Here is a 16,974-nt window from a genome sequence, read left to right on the forward strand (position 1 = left end):
CTGGGCACTTGTAACTGTGACACTTCTGTCATAGGAAATTGTAGAAGTAAATACCCAAAGCCTGAACAAAAGTTGTTTGTCTCCCCTTTCCTAGATTAATTGACATTACCATCATTAATGAAGTCTGAATTTATTGATTGAGTTGGAAGTTCATGGACCACAATTGTGCATAGATATGAGTATGCAACAGCAACGGCTTTTGATCAAAGACTTAAGTTCACTGTCATTGAATTTGTGTACATGCCTTTGAACTATACCACTTTCAAGTGACATCTGTCATTGGAAAATGATATGTGCCAGGGGAACATGAGTTATACCACTGGTGATCAGCATATACCACATAATCACAAGTGACATACTATCCGCCACTCTTCAACCTTCATCTTCTTAAATCAAACCAAGAACCACCAAAATTAACAACACATATTTGAATGAAATCACATAATGCAACCCACCTCCCCATAAGGAAAATCCAGTTTGCAAACACTTCACTTCATCATTGAACTACAAGACATTAAAGCAACACATTACAGCAGCTGTGTCATGACAAATTTCAACAAGGTTTTCAAGTCCTACACCAAAGCAAATAAATGAGGCTGAAGGTTGTGAAGGCAGGGCTGGCAGGTGGCAATAGAGATTGGTGTCTCTCAAGTCCTGTCCTACTGCAGCATTAAAGCCTGTTGGCAGCATTAACACTAATCTGTAGACCAGCTGCTTCTTCAGCCCATTGTATGCAACTTGAGAGTGAGCGAGTCAGGAGTTAAATGGCCAAAATCACAAATATAAAAAAAAAAGAGTTCAGCTGGCTGCATCATTTTTATTTTTTACAGCCACAATCTGAAAGTGGACAGAACCAGAACCTGACCTAGTGGCCCCTGCATAAAAGCTCATGGGGAGAATTTTTTTTTCCAGAAATTATGTTTTCTGAATTGTTCAACTTTCTGAAATGTTGTTTAATGGAACATTGCTGTTTTGCAAAATGATATTGTCATCCAAATTGCTACAACTTAAAAGCCACCTGTAGGAGCCAGTATTGAGTTCATTTAGTTCAGGGTTAGGTTAAATGATTAATGCAGGATTTAAGCCTTTGAATAAATATTCTTGCAAGGAAAGGAATGTGGCTTTGTGGAACTTTGATGTTATTAAAAATGATAAAGGCTACTGTGGACCTTTGATAACTTTGACAGCTATGATGAATTAAGGGATAGGTAGATATGTACTGGAAGATTTGTGTGAGTGGATGTGTTCGTTAGGCGCTGTGCTAGATTTGGTGTAAAAAGGTTTTTGGAGCGCTATGTTACTGTTAAATCTATAAATCGTCATTCACAACCTGGAAACCAAGGGCATATTTCTATGTGTTGTTGATCTGAGAGAGGCTTGGATATATGTGGATAGAAATGTAACCTGGATGTACGGCAAGTGGAAATTAATGTGCAAAACCCTTCACATGACTCTTCCTTGCCTTGGTGGTTGAAGAATTGAAACAGTACCTACGAGTCAAGCCTGTAGGAACCTGCCTACAGCTAACGAGTTTGGATGGCCACTGTTTTGTGAAATGCTGAATGATTTTCCAAAATTTTGTAGTGCTCCAGTCCTCTGGGCCACTGTTGTACAGATTTAAATAAAATAAATTTAAGTGGGGGCCACAGATGAGGGCCAAACATGCATTGATTTTGGCATATTCCAATGTGACCATGATTTCTTTAGCACATCTTAACGCTCCTCCAAACATCTGAAACTGTCCCATTCAAAAATGCTCAAGGTCAGAACAGCAGTGATTACTAAAATATTTCACTTATAACACCACTAGATGGCAGTAGAGAATGTAATTACAGGTACATGTGACACTCACCAGCAAGAGGAAGAAATGGTTTGCTATTCATAAAAAAGTTTATAAACATGCCCAGACGACATCCTTATTCTGTTCAATGGTGCATGGAGAGAATAGTTAATGTAGAGAAAATCTTCATACTATGAGGTTTAAGTGTGTCTTGTTTTTTCTGCTACAGATTCACTTCTCCGTCTGCCATTATCAACAGCTGATTTTTTTTTTTTTTCATTGACTTTGATGCCTTCATTGCTCACTATTCAGACAGATCACAACATTGGTGTGAACCAATTCAGTCTTGAGTCATAAGATCATCTCCATTCCTTGTATCGACCCGACATAAAACACAACTGTGAATATAATTTACCAAACAAATGTTTAAAGAGAACATTTTTACAGGCGGCTGAAGAGAAGCCGAATACCATGCTGCAGATCAGATTGCAACTGTTATTTTACTAAAGGATTTCCTGACCTCCATCCACATTACCGAAATTGAATACAATAAAAAATACTTAAAACAAATGGGCTGAGCATCTGTAATGTTCTCCTCTACCCGGAATCCATTCCTGTAGCCCAGACATGGGCTCTTTACTCTGGGTCTGCAAGTGTAATTTAATAAAAACTGCTTCAGCACGCCACAATGGGAGTCACTCTGTCTGTCTGTCTGTGTTGTTCCCTGTCCAGAGTCCTGGCATGGGGAGGTTACTTCTCTCACAAACCTTCTTGTCATACGTCAAATAACTACATGTACATGTGTCATCTATGGGGGATACAATACGACTTTTGATTTCACCTTCTGGTGGAGCTGCGACTTTCAGTGACAACAACAAGAAAGTCTAACAGGGTCTCTAACCCGGGTCTTCTTGCTGCGAAGGCAAGAGTGCTAACCACTACACCAACCGTGTGTACCACAAATTCTACACAATGGACTTTTAAATCAATTCAATTTCAAGGGTGGTCAGATGGATCAGGCAGATGTATCCAAAGTGAAAGACAAGGTCAGTTACAGAAAACTGACAGGAGGAAAAACTAAGGAACAGGAAAATCAACAAGATTCACAAGAAAGGCTAACAAGAACAACTGTGCAAAAGTGCAGAACAGAAAATGAAGTCCCTAATGTTGAACAGAACACACAGTGTCCTAAGTCTTTAAAGGGCAAATTATGACAGGTGTAAAGTTGGTGAAAGCGTGTCTATGTCTTCCTGGTGGATAAATACTGACAAAGCTCCATGGTTGAAAGCCTGGACACTTGATCCCACAGCTCTGCGTTTCTAGAACTAACATCCACTCCACTCTGCTCAGCATTTCCAATATTTATTGACAGGAGCTGCCTAACCTTCACTGCTCAGTGTTATGAAACCAAGCTGCTGCTGCTTCACCTTGTCTGTATGCACTAGACCTGTCTGCTTTCCTACTTGAGCAGCAACATGCGTGTTCAGTAGATTTTTCACTCCAAGGGTCAGAGAGCAAAACGAGAAAGGAAGGGAATGTTTGTGTTCAGTTGTTTCTTCAGCTGTAGGATTCATGTTCTGCCAGTATAAGCTACTCCGCAGGTGAAATGGCCTGTGGGTCCTTGGAGGTAACCTTTTTTGTGAAGTCAGTCTGTTTGTACAGACATAAAACGATGATTCTGTAGATTCTGTAGACGCTGATAAAGAGGTTCAGAAGTAATAAGAGTTGGATGTTAATCCTCCACATGTTTCCTTAGCTTTGCAGAGGGCCAACAAAAGTATGAATGAGGACAACACCTTTCACTGGGTTACTGCAGTGTCAAGAATCGGAGCTGTCGCTGCCGATGAAGACACCGATAGCATTGAATTTCCATAGCGTGCTGTTTTTTGAAGCATAAACTACATGGGACAACATATTCATTTATTGTAAAATGTTAAATGGACACATTACAGACTGTAGACTCACAACGTCGTTGTTGTGAAGTTCATATTGGGAACATTGTAAACACCCCTTTACTGCCCTTGGCTTCATCTCCTGGTTGGTTCAGTAAACAAGAGTCCTGTTAGGCACACATGAGGAGGGGCCACAGAAACAATAGTGGGGCATCTCCGCCCCAGTAAAACCCAATGGACCTGAAAAAAGGGGGGGGGCAAACAAACACATAAGCAGCTCTACAGTCAGACAATATCTGCATCAGAGGTTAAAATCAAGTTACTAGGCAAGGAAATAATCTAGAAAGAGGCCCTTATGCTCGGCATGATCAGAGGAAACAGGACGGTATGTGAACTTTGTTATTAAAACTCATCTTAATTGCAGATTTGTTGACAGGTCTACATATCTAGTTCCATCATCAAATGCCCTCAGTATCACATTTGTTTTCTTGTAATATTGATCTGAAAGTCTGAAACTGGCTCTAAGCCTGATCAGTTTATTGCCTGTCCTGCCGCACAGGATTAACAAATTCCATTGTGTTGCATTCATGACACTGATGTCAGTGTGATCAGTCAAGCTGCATCACAGCTACTAAATTCTGTTAGCAACTTCAACAATGAATGGTCAAATTAATGAATGAATGATTAGTCTGTTTGATAACCAGATAAGGAATGTTTTCACAGAGCAATATCACTTTCAAGTGAAGAAAAGCAACGTAAAATAGTTTTTTCTGCATATATTTTACAGCCTGAGGTGTGTTCCATTGTATCTGTTGTGGTGGTTAAGACAGAAAGAGACAGTTGTCAATCATTAGTTTAGTTTAGTTAGTTAGTTTAGTTCAAAATATCAGCCTTTGTGTCATTGGATAATCTCAAGATGGCAGCTTGACTGTTGAGTTTTTGGTGTTAAGGCAACAAATGCTATGCATTAAAATCCATATAATAACAGTTTCATTATCTTTAAATACTGTCTTATATGCCGTGTCCATATTAGGCAGGTTTTTTTAACAGACTTATTTAACATCAAGTCAGATGAAGTACCGCATTAAGAGGAATTTCTGAAAACCCAAAAAGTTAAATTTGGGACACAGTGTTCTACAGGGATACGAAAAACAGACTGACTTGAATGATTGAACTGTTAAAGTAAAAATATTAAATTTAGCTTCCAGTTATTGCTGCAGTCATGAAGTGTCTGAGCACTGGTGTTCATTAAATCATTAAACATTAAATCACATCTGGAAGGTGCAGCAGGACGACCGCAGCCTGAAACTACACACATGAAGATTATCAAGGCTCCACTGAAGACTGAAAATCAGATATAATCAGTGTGTGTGTGTGTGTGTGTGTGTGAGTGAGAGAGAGAGAGCGATGGCATTCTAAAAGCCCTGTGTTGGCTTCAAATGAACCAGGTTGTTTGATGTGTTGATGATTAAAAAAAGCACTGAAGAAGACTGAGGCCTAATCTCAAGAGTTGTGTGCATTTTATCTGTGCATTTGTGGATACATGAGAGTCATTCAAATAACTGATTTACTGTCTTGGTTTATAAGTGGTGGACAGAACAATAAATGAACAGTGGTAAAGAATCACACACCTGTTGCTCTAGGTTAAACGCAGTCTTTGTCAACTGATTTTATCGTGTCATACTTGTGTCTGTACATTTGATAATTTGATGCACTGCAGCATCCTTTTGCACTGTTTACAGCTTTGAGCTGTTTATCACTGTGGGCAGTTTGGATGGTTAACCACACCTGTCATCATTGAGCCGGTCAGCCTTACAGTGTGCATTTACTGTGAATGGGTGTGGTGTCCATTTTTAAGCACTTTGACCTGATGAAGACCTGACGTGGATCATTTGCGGCTTAAGAGTCGTTGCAGGGCCTTTACTTTATCCACTCAGTGATGTGGCTTTTTAAATAGCCTCAGAACTACAAGTGACATTCACACTGTATAATTACACATCCTGAATCATATGTGTGTCTCATTTCTGCTATTTGTTTTATTTGAGGACAAAATAACATTCCATGTAGTTTGGATTCAATGCCAATAGTGACTATTTACAAAGAAGGAAATGCCAGGGAGTGCATTATAAAATCTGTCACACTGCAGCAAATCCTTCATCATCACAGCAGAATAAAAAGCTGCTCTGATTCTCCACTTTACTTGTTAATTTGGTGGAGCATCATTCTGCAGATTATTATCAAATTATCATCTGGTAGACTCAGACCAGTTCTACAGTTCTTAGGTCTCGTTCAAATTGTCATTCCTTTTTTTACAGTGGTTCATTATGGATCAGGCCCATGTAGACATTGAGTCTGGAGAACACTATGTTAAATCATCACACTTGTTAAGCAACTCCACACATGTTGGGAGTCAAACCAGCAGCAACAGTCTGACTCAGAGTTTCTGAGGTTTTGAGGGGCCCCCCAATACACACACACACACACGCAATGCTGGACATTAATGCTGGATCGTTAACTCTTAATTCACGGTTGGCTTCACATTTCCTGGACTCCAAAGTACAAGCTGGTCGTGAATCAAACACACCCACTCAGACTCGTCCAGAGCAGTGTGGGACTGACTGGGACCCCAGAAAAAGAGCAACACCACATCTGAACACACTGCCGCTGCAAACCACCACAGATTAAATCTAGCAAACGTAAATCAGTTTGATCACCATTTGTCAAACATGTCAACATTTCCTTTGCGTTTGAAAATACAAACAAGTATGAGTAGTAGCCAAATAATGTTATGTTAGAATGATTTTCACACCATAATTAGAGCACTCACAATACAGAATGCAATCCAAGTTTTTCTAAATGGTTGTTGGATTTATACCCATTATTTTGCACAATATCAAAGGTAATATGAATGACGCTACATGAAACCATAGATAGTACAGATGTACTACACTTTCTTTTTTGACTTCCGTAACATGCTCGATCAGCAAACTAGTGGAATGGGATCTTGTTGTGGTTTCATAGTGTCATTGCAGTCTCTCCTGTACATAGATCCTCTCTCAGATCAGGGCTCTGACCTTCCCTGTTGCAATGCCCTTAAGGGACATGATCCAATAACTATGCTGCAACGGCGTCCTCCATATGGTCTCTCTATGTCTGAATCAAATTTAATGGCACACATGATGGCACTACAGGAAAAGATTGGGGATCACCAAAGTAATCAGCATAAAGCTAGACCAAAGTGAAGGACTGAGCCAATGTCAATGCCATCTACGGCAACCAACTAGTGTGGCTGAACATCCAGGGGTTTAGCTTATGATAACTAACCCATCATCATCTGCATCCAGTTATTTGAGTTCAGCTACTTTGTACGGTTTTGTTGCATCTGTGTGAGACAAAACATACCGAGTTTTATTCAGTTTGGACTCCGACTTTGGTTTTGGGGGGTCCAAAGTCTCTCAGGCTTTCAATGGTTTGGAGGTCAGCCTGAGTGGCTTCACCGCACACTGTTTGTCTTGGACTGGCATCACCAGAAAACCCATCAACCAGGGAGGATTATGAAACCGGTGGATGAAATACAGCCTCAAGAAATGTTTCCTTATGCTGAGCTGGACATGAAGAAAGTTTCTGAAAAATACCAGCCTTTATTAAATGTTTTGAAAGAAAAACTTTCACTTTTTCAACATCCCACTGTCATGTCCTCCAGCTCTCCATCCTTTGATCTTTATCTAGAATTAATGTCATTATAAGTTTTTGTGCTATTAAAATGATCAGAATGTATCAGCAACAGGCCAGGGTCTCCTTGGATGAATGAAAATTTGCAATGATCGGAGAAGCCTCATCCCACTCGTGGTTTCCTTCAACTTTTCTCTGGTTACAATGCAGCAAAGTAAATGATGGGAGATTTTCCATTGCGTCCTTAGAGGCAACCTCAGTGGTCGTGTTTCCCAAGAGCCGCATCACAATGTCTTTTCCCCCCCCAACTTTGGAAAAACTTAAAAATGAATTACTTACATATGAGTGGGCGCCAATAGCAATTAGATGTGGAGGGTACGTGAGTGTGTGCGTTTGTGTGTGTGTGTTGAGGGAGTTCTTAGATAAATAGCTGAGGAAACAGTTTCAGAAGAAAGACAGAGAGAGAGAAATAGATGACAGCTATGAAGAGACTTAATATGGCTTTAAGTATGCACTTTATGTGTAACTGGCTATAGAGAATGAGTTCTTTTTTAGCTTCTTCTGTTGCAATTAACAGGAAGAATCAAGTTTTAATCCAAAAGTTTCAAACAATAGCTTTTTATAGCAATATTTATCATGATTTTAGCAAAGTGGTGAGCTAGTTAGATTTGAAGATGACGCGCACACTGTCAGGAGGTGCACATCCAGAAAGCCTAATCACTTTGCTGATAACAATTATGACCGGATTAGCAGGGCTACTAACTAAAGTACTACTGTGAATGTGTGTTGTAGTTCACAGTCAAACCCGTTTGTGATAGCTCTCCCTGTCCACAATGTCTCTGCGGCTCTGGGATTTGAACCAGCATCTTTTTAATACATTTTCTGCTCAATCAAAGAACAGAAGAGCTTTGTGTTCTTCTCTATTGAGGAATTTGGAGCATTCACTTCTGTGACTTCGTCTCTTGTGTCCTGTCATAGCCCTGCCTGATTATATCTGCTCAGTGAAGCTCATAATGTGTGTTTTTTTCTAAATGCATAATGAATCTTCTCTGCTTATGTAGGACCACTAATTGCTAGATGAAGAATCAGGTGCCATGGCGCAGATGGGGCTCCCTCTCCTAACGTTGGCCTTGTGGGTTAGCGTTCGAGTAAAACTCCATGTTGGTGGTGACCAGCTGAAGCCTGCCTGTGCACCTCTGCTGCCTCACCGGCCCTTTGTAGTGGTGTGGAATGCTCCTACTGAATCATGCCGCCTTCGGTTCAAGGTGGACCTTGACCTCAGTGTTTTTGACATTGTTGCAAACCTCAACGAAACCCTAAGTGGACCGAATGTCACCATATTCTACCACAGCCACCTGGGATACTACCCATACTACTCCAACTCTGGGGTCCCTATTAATGGTGGTTTGCCACAGAACCAGAGCATCTCCAAACATCTAGGCAAAGCCCGTACCGATATTGACAAGCTGATCCCTCACAAGGAATTTCGAGGTCTGGGTGTCATTGATTGGGAGAACTGGAGGCCTCAGTGGGTCAGAAACTGGGGCTCCAAGAACATCTACCGCAACAAGTCCAAAGAACATATACGCAAACTTCACCCAAACTGGCCTCAGAGCAAGGTGGAGAAGGAAGCAAAAGAAAATTTCGAGAGAGCTGGACAGACCTTCATGAACCTGACCTTGGCGCTGGCTGAAGCCCGCAGGCCGAATGGACTGTGGGGGTTTTATCTGTTCCCAGATTGCTACAACTACGGGTACAAGCAGCATCCACACCACTACACTGGGGAATGCCCCAACATTGAGCATGTCCGCAATGACCATCTAATGTGGCTCTGGAAGGAGAGTACGGCCCTTTATCCATCCATCTACCTGGACTATGAGCTTAAATCATCCCACAACACTGTCAAGTTTGTCCACTATCGAGTCAAGGAAGCCATGAGGATTGCATCCATTGCTCGTGCGGACCTAACATTGCCTGTGTTTGTCTACTCCAGACCTTTCTATGCCTACACCTTTGTGGTTCTTTCAGAGGTAAGTTTTTAAACCAATGCTTAGAGCAGCTGCTCACCAGACATCTCAGTCAAGAAGCAGTAAATCAACAGTCCAACCCACGCTGACATAAAATACCAACTATCAATCTACTCCTCATGACAGCTGCTCAGTTTGCTGTGATTATTGTCCTTCAATAAATATTTTGATTTGACTGTTTGACTGTATTTATCGCGATATTACATAGAAGATACAGTGAAGATGCTTCTTTCAAACAAATTTAGGCCCAATTTGCAGCCAACAGAAGTGACTGTTGATTATGTCAATGTGAGGGAGTAAATTTAAAGGCCTTTACATTGCTGCAGTATCAAGGTAACTACAACCTACAGTTACAGTTTGATTAAGGTGTTCTTTTGGTAAAACTGTCTGTCTGCCTGTTTCAGAGTGACCTGGTTCATACCATTGGTGAGAGTGCCGCTTTGGGAGCATCAGGCGTTGTCCTCTGGGGATCATCAGAGTACGCTCGAACACAGGTGATGTTAAAAACTAGAACAACCAAAACGATGTCAAACTGGTTATACAGGACTGATCAAAGTGGTGCAAATGCAGTTATTTTCTAACAGGGTTCAAGTTATGTGGTATCTGAGCTCTCATGATGGGGTGTGAGCGTCCATGATCGCAGTAAACCAACACATATGTGGGGGTCACCAAAACATTACCCAACACAGTGTTGGGTAAACCCTACATTCAATTACATCTTCCCCCCAAAAACATTTTACATTCACCTAAATCCTGGCGATAGGAACAGCTTTCAGCAGAGCGCGCATTATGTTCTAGTATTACACTTAAATTATAGCATACATTGCATAAAACAAACCACAAAGCATGTGGGAGCCACAAAATGTTTATGACATAAATCACATGCACTAACAGCCCCTAAAACAAGGCTTTATGATGTGTGACTGGAATAATAGAAGAAGACATCATTATGTTCATCCCCCGAAACCTCTGTTCAGAAAAATAAATATCCTTTTGTTTCTGACTGAATCAGAGAGCATGTGGGAATGTCAGAGTATCTAGTGGTAATTATGGATTGTTCTACATGCTGTTCACAACTTTAAGTCCTGGAGAAAATCGGAATTCTTCTAACTTCTCACCAATTTGAGCTCTAAACTAGATTAGGTGGTGTATGTTGCTGTAGCATGTTCCTTATAAGCTAAAAACACAACAGAAAGTTGTAAGGAATAAATATTATCAAAGCAGATTTGTCTGCGTTGACGTAAGACTATAAGAAGCTCACATTATCATCCTGAGCTAATCTGGCATTACTTCCACTTCCACCACCGGCTGCGGTTCATTAGAAAATCAGATCTTTATGTTTAAAACATGAAAGAAGAATAATCCTTAATCTTACAGGTTTGATTGTGTATTTTCAGAGGAACTGTCTGACAGTGAAGAAGTACATCGATGGTCCGCTGGGACATTACGTCATCAACGTCACATCTGCTGCTAAGCTCTGCAGCAAAGCATTGTGCAAGAAGAACGGCAGGTGCATCCGCAAGACTCTCGACTCTGGTGCTTACCTGCACCTGAATCCACGCTTTTTCCATATCCACTACAACCCGGCATCCAGGGGCCCCCACTTCCATGTTAGCGGTCACCTCAACAACCATGACATCCTGGACATGAAGCACAAGTTCACCTGCCATTGCTACCAGGGCTGGACTGGGGTTCACTGTGAGATGCCCCAGGCTCCACCCCATCCTCCTCCTCCACAACAACCTGCCATCCCACTTCCTTACCCCCGTGGGCAAAGCCTGCTCGGAGATATCCTGCTCCTCCTTTCCCTCCATTTCTCCTGTCTGTGCATCATCATGTTTCTGGGACTCTGTCTAATTATCAAGTGTCTGATTCTCTAGCCAACATATTAGGACCAAAACGTAACTGAACAACAGAATGGTCTGTAGAAAAAACTGATTTTTGTCCCACCATGTTAAATTCCATTGTCTTGGTGCTTTTTGTCCACCTGGTGGCCCCGCTTACTTCAAACACCCAAGAGTTGGCATTTACCTCTTTCTACAACAGTTTTGCCATCTGGGTGTGTTTATTATGGGAAGGAGAAAAGTCATGTAAATGTCCTGGCCAAGAAAATGTCCATGGACTTCAATCAACCTTTAATTACATCAATGTTTGCTAAATACCATTCAAAAATGGTGGTGACAAAGACGAAGTGGGCAGATTTGCCTGTAGGTGGAGACATGAAGCTACCATGTGGACGGACCAATCACAGCTGGGCACACCCTGGACAGATTGCCAGTCTATCACAGGATCAACAACCATTCACTCTCACACTCATACCTATAATCAATTCAGAATGTTCCAAAAAACCCATATGCACACGTAGAGTACATGCAAACTCCACACAGAAAGACCCTCGTTTAAACCGGGATTCGAAAAGGTGACCTTGCTGTGAGGCAACATTTCTAGGAAAAGGCACGGTGTACAGAATTCACCCAGGGTCCATAGAGTAGCTGCACATAGACCAATGCATGATAGATTCATGACCTTGGAGCAGTTTCACAGGAAAACACATTCACAGAAATTCCTTAAACCATTGCACCCACCATAACATCTGTACACTATCCACGTGAATCCATGTGATGACAGCATCATAAGAAGGTATCCCAGAGGCCTCCGTTTTCATCCGAGTCGTCCAACAGGATCAGGGGCCCATACCACATCAGATGACTTTAGAAGCAGCTTCACTCTTCATTGTTTCAAGCCGTGAAGGCACCCTATGAAGGAAATCATAGGTCACTTGCATCCACTTTATCGGTCTTCACTGCTATTTTGTGTAGGCTTAGAGATTTTCAGCCTTGTTTGCTGTAAAAGCTGGAAGAAGAAACATGGAAAAGTGTTATTCAGAAAGAAAGAAAGAAAGGATATATGACAGTCACTGTCTGGAAAGTCTAATAAAAAGACAACACCCTCCAAACTCTTTAAATAGCAATTATTGCTCTTACTACGGCCCAGTGAACAACATTAACACACATGCAGACAGGTTTGCCTTCCTGGCAAACTGTTGCTTAGAGATAATTTGGATAATTGCTGCAGAGATGATGGGTTTAGGGAAATATCAGTTTCAGCCACACTTTGAACACTAGGTTTTTCATACAAGGAAGTCAAATTTGTCTTTTTCTTTGACATTCAGCAATTATCTAAGCAGTGGAACTCTTTTTGTGCCAGTGTCTGTTTACAGCCTGGATAAAAGAGATGCATGGAGGAATTATCTTGTAAAATTTCACACACAATTGAAGAATCTACTGGCTCTATTTGAACATAACAAGATGATTCCTTCAGGCTTTTTTCTTTTAAATTAAGCAAAGGCATTGCATAATTACAGATTTTGCATAAACGAAGAAGCAACAGCATTGAGTGTTGTACACGTTGAACAGCAAAGTGCTGGAAAAAGTAGAGAGAAGAGCTGGAGCACAAACTAAACACATGTCATCTATTAAAACCTCATAAGAAAAATCAGTAAATCAACACAGTCCCTGAGACATTTTGGTTATTTTACGGTCTGTGTCATTTGTTTCATTTGGGATAATGACTGTAATGAAGCTGACAACACAGCCAGTACTTCATCAGGCTGCTGAGTGTAGACTGAGTGCAGTCTGGTTGAGACAGCGCACGTCAAATGAGTTGCCATCGAGCTGCGGCAGGACGAGTCACATGACCAAAATGACAAAACAATAGTCTCTGTGTTTGTCCCATGAGAAAGGGAGGGTTGTGCCGACTGGCAAATTTTGTTCTAAGAGGTGAGAGATTATTTTGCTAATGGACATTTATGATGAAAAAAAATATCCGGAGCTCAACTGTGGATTAAAGAGGGCAATGAAGTGACCTGATTGTTTTAAGTGCACCTAGTGTTGGTGGTTTCTGCTAAATGATCACCTTTTGTTACTAAAATCAATGGAACTACATTAGTGTGTGTTTGTACGCATGTCTGTATTTTTTTTATTCAGTGTAGGTAGATGGTGGACAAAAAAAGGATTACAAGCTCTGACATCTACAAGCTACTTTTTCATGATTACACTGTTGCAGGTTCATCTAATACATATTGTACTGTTAGAGTAATCAATAACAGTACAATATGCAGCTCTCAGATCAAAGCAACTGAAAAAGGATCCTGCAAGGAGGTCGACTGAAGAAACAAATACAAGCATTTGATCACACAAAACTAAAAAAACAGATGTTTGCCAGTTATTGAGCTCACTATACCATCCTCTACATAAAAATGTAGGAGTGGAAAATTAGTGAATGGGATTTTTAGACAAAAGAAAAGTCTTTGAGTGACGTAAAATGCCTTGAGTTGACTTCAATGCCACTAACAAGCATTTATGTCATTTACAGTGGCAGTCATCAGATTGCTCCTGTGCACACACTGAACATCTGAGCCACATTCAAAGTTCTTAAATGTTAGTCTGGCAGAGCAGAAGCTGACTTGGCGGAATATTTCTGCCAGCATGTTTCTGTTTGTGGTCATTATCAGATTATGATGATCGGCAGACGAGGACGTAAACACCTGGGGCATCTGGAGTTACTCTCAATTAAACCTGAGAACGCGAGAACAGAGAAAATGATCACCGTCACTGAAAGTTATATCACAAAATAATTTGTTTCCTGTTCTCGTATGACCACATCTAAAGAGTCGACTTTCTAAGTACGCCGTTCACTGTATCAACTTCATAAAACAAACTGCCAAGGTTTATCATCCAATGTGTCTTAAATAGACAGAAACCAAACACCTGCAATTTTACAAACCTCAACGCTTCAGTTTGCTCCTCTACTTGAACTAATAACCATAATCAGCTGCAGTGCAGTGTCAGCAGTCACTCTGCAGCAGTCACTCTTCAGCTCAGCGGTGAAGCTGAAGAGACTTGACGTGTGTTTGTTCTGTGCTGAACTGAACAAAGACAGTGTTGATGAAATTGACCCGAGCTTTTAAAGGATTTTAGCACTATCTTTGCTTTTTTTGTAGCCAATTAAAGAGTTAGTGAGGCCTAATCTATTTTCCACTGAGTCATAATTACCCACGTGTTAGTAGATCTGACTAATACCTGTTTGATATTCCTTGAGCTCTTGGACAAAATCCCTGAATCTTTCAAACGGATTGAAAGGCGCAGATTAATAAAGTGAACCAACAGAGAAGTTGTACGGCAAAGGTTTGTATGAAAGGACTGGGTATTGTCTGCAGTTGTGACTGCCTGTTTATCAGCTGTCCCATCATCAGCTCTGTATCTGTTGATTACAGGCTTCGGGAGGAGGCAGCTAAACACTTTTCTGACCTGTGTACACAAACAATTAAGGAGGTCTAAACACTCACGACTCATGTCTCACCTCAAAAACAGCCACAGGTGGAAAAAAGACACACATCAAATCGGCTCCACTTCCGACTCTGTCAGCAAAGACTGACGACTAACTGGAAAACGTCATTAAAGCGGAAGACTGTGAGGCTACATTCAGATTACCAGGCTCCAGTGACTCACATCTGATTTTTCTTTCCATTGATAGGATTGGTATGTGGTTCTAGATCAGATTTATATCCAACATGTGGCCGTTCAACAAGAGTGAGTATGATCATATTAGATTCCATCCTGCTTTTGGCCTACATGCATGCACAGAGCCCTGTCTTCTTCAACCTGGACCTGCTGCATGCATGCAATTAGTGTTGTAATTTGTTCCAAAGACAGATTACAGACCCTACCACACATTGACAAAAACTTTGTATATCTCATTATCTCAATGACCACTCAAAGTGATTTATACTTCAGTTTATATTGTGCACCAATTTACACACACATTAATGCTTTTTCACATTCAAAACCATTCACAGGAGCATTTTGAGGGTCAGTGCCTTGCTCAAGGACACTTAGACACCACAACACTCACAAAATACTAAAACATAAACGACTGCCTGCCCTGAACTGGCAGTAATTAGTTTTAGGGTTGCAAAATTACACAAATTTACATACACAAAGAACTTAAACATAGTTGGTTAATAATATATTGTAGCATAGTCTTGGCTAAAACAACCAGATATGATGCAAATACAGTTGAATATCAATGCTACTCCTGTTACAGGCACAGAGCACACTGCAGGGCTATTGAGGCCACACCCCCTACATGCACTGTGCATTCGTCCATCACATGACATCACAGATGATTTCTAGAAACCTGGACTATTGAAGCCCCAAATTGTAGCCCAAGGATTACAAGTCAAGTGATGACATTATAATGACATTATGAGGTAGTTATTTGATCTATGTTTTTGGTTTTTGTTCAGTGAATTAATTAGCACTGATAAAGTTGTTCTCACAAATGAATCTGCGTGCATGTTTTTTTTATTTGAATCATTTTGCATGCATGCCTGCTTTTGACAAAACAAAATATCTATATATGACATATTTATAAAATATCTAGTCAATTCTCGTTGATTAGCATACGTTAGTACCATACATTCCTGAACTAAAGTTCCCATGGAAAGTTTCTGAAAATGTGCAGGTAATTTGGCATCATCCTCTAGGTGTAAGGATAAAAAGTCGAAATGATCAGACCGGCTTTAAAATGAAAACACAAATTACAACCTTACTTAAAAATTTGCCAAATGTAATGTGTAGCATTGCAAGAAGAAACTCAGTTCAGAGTGAGTCAAAGTTTCCCCTTCCAGTAAAAACACAAGCTTGGCATCAGTGTGTTGATTTTGAATGCAGTCCACTGCTCAGATCCTAATCCTACATCCACACAACAACTCAGTGAAGCTCCCTGAGGGTCATAAAATGCAGAGTTAGGTTGCTGGGTGAGGATGGCATCAGAAACAATAATATGATTGTGGGTTGGGAAAAATAAGAAAAGAAGAAAAGACAGCAAAACACACAGCACTGACATGAAATAAACCACAAGACTGGAAAAGGAGAGGACACCGGCTCCTGCTGACCACTGGGCCCTCATGTCTGTTTAAAATGCGTCCATAACCGCAGAGAGGGGACAACGCTGTGAGACATGAACAAGACGAGACAATGCCATTGACACATAAGACGTATGACACCTTCCTCTCAGGAGCCAATCATCAGCTTTATAACAGCCAAAGTGCTGTGGTGGGAGGAGCCAAAGATGATTAGCAAGAGAATAAGCATAAGGCGTTCTGTTTTTTCCCCTCTAACGAGTCAGTGCACAACACACAACAGAAGAAAGCATTATGGAGACTGTCTGTGTTCACACTTCTTATATCCTTCACTTCAGTCTCTAAACAGAGTCCATTCTAACTTCACGCTGGAAAAGGTGTAGACTGTGCAACAAGAGCTAAAATAAAGTAGTTCACACAGATGATGCGATCACCAAGTTCATCCGGATGCTGTGTTTATATTACTGCTGATCGGAGCGAATAAAAACCTGTCTCTGTTGCAGAGTTTTTTGGACATGCATCTGAATGCAGATTATATTTCTTTCTATTGCAGACAATACTAACAAGTGATAATGATGTTATTTTGACCAGATGAAAAAGGACTCAAGATGGTAGGCAAGAGGCAAGGCTTAACGAAAAAGAACTTTTCTATGCCTTAGCTCTTAAAAAGGTCCGAGC

General features: G+C 40.8%; 1 protein-coding gene across 1 annotated transcript; it reads left to right on the forward strand.

The window, feature by feature from the left end:
- The first annotated feature begins 3,950 nt into the window (after window positions 1–3,950).
- Window positions 3,951–14,399, forward strand: hyal6 (hyaluronoglucosaminidase 6). The gene is made up of 4 exons (XM_044037120.1): window positions 3,951–4,057; window positions 8,406–9,374; window positions 9,776–9,865; window positions 10,769–14,399. Exons 2-4 carry the CDS (start codon window positions 8,439–8,441, stop codon window positions 11,249–11,251), a joined length of 1,509 nt encoding a protein of 502 aa, XP_043893055.1. The 5' UTR covers window positions 3,951–4,057; window positions 8,406–8,438; the 3' UTR covers window positions 11,252–14,399.
- The last annotated feature ends 2,575 nt before the right edge of the window (window positions 14,400–16,974 follow it).

Source organism: Solea senegalensis, linkage group LG10 (genome assembly GCF_019176455.1).
Source record: "Solea senegalensis isolate Sse05_10M linkage group LG10, IFAPA_SoseM_1, whole genome shotgun sequence".
In the NCBI taxonomy this organism is placed as follows: Eukaryota; Metazoa; Chordata; class Actinopteri; order Pleuronectiformes; family Soleidae; genus Solea; species Solea senegalensis.

Bases quoted from the DNA above. Each gene is read 5' to 3' on its own strand.
- hyal6 (XM_044037120.1), top strand. From the start codon at position 8,439: ATGGCGCAGATGGGGCTCCCTCTCCTAACGTTGGCCTTGTGGGTTAGC. The intron at 9,375-9,775 runs GTAAGTTTTTAA...TGCCTGTTTCAG, and splicing joins CCTTTGTGGTTCTTTCAGAG to AGTGACCTGGTTCATACCAT. The intron at 9,866-10,768 runs GTGATGTTAAAA...GTGTATTTTCAG, and splicing joins CAGAGTACGCTCGAACACAG to AGGAACTGTCTGACAGTGAA.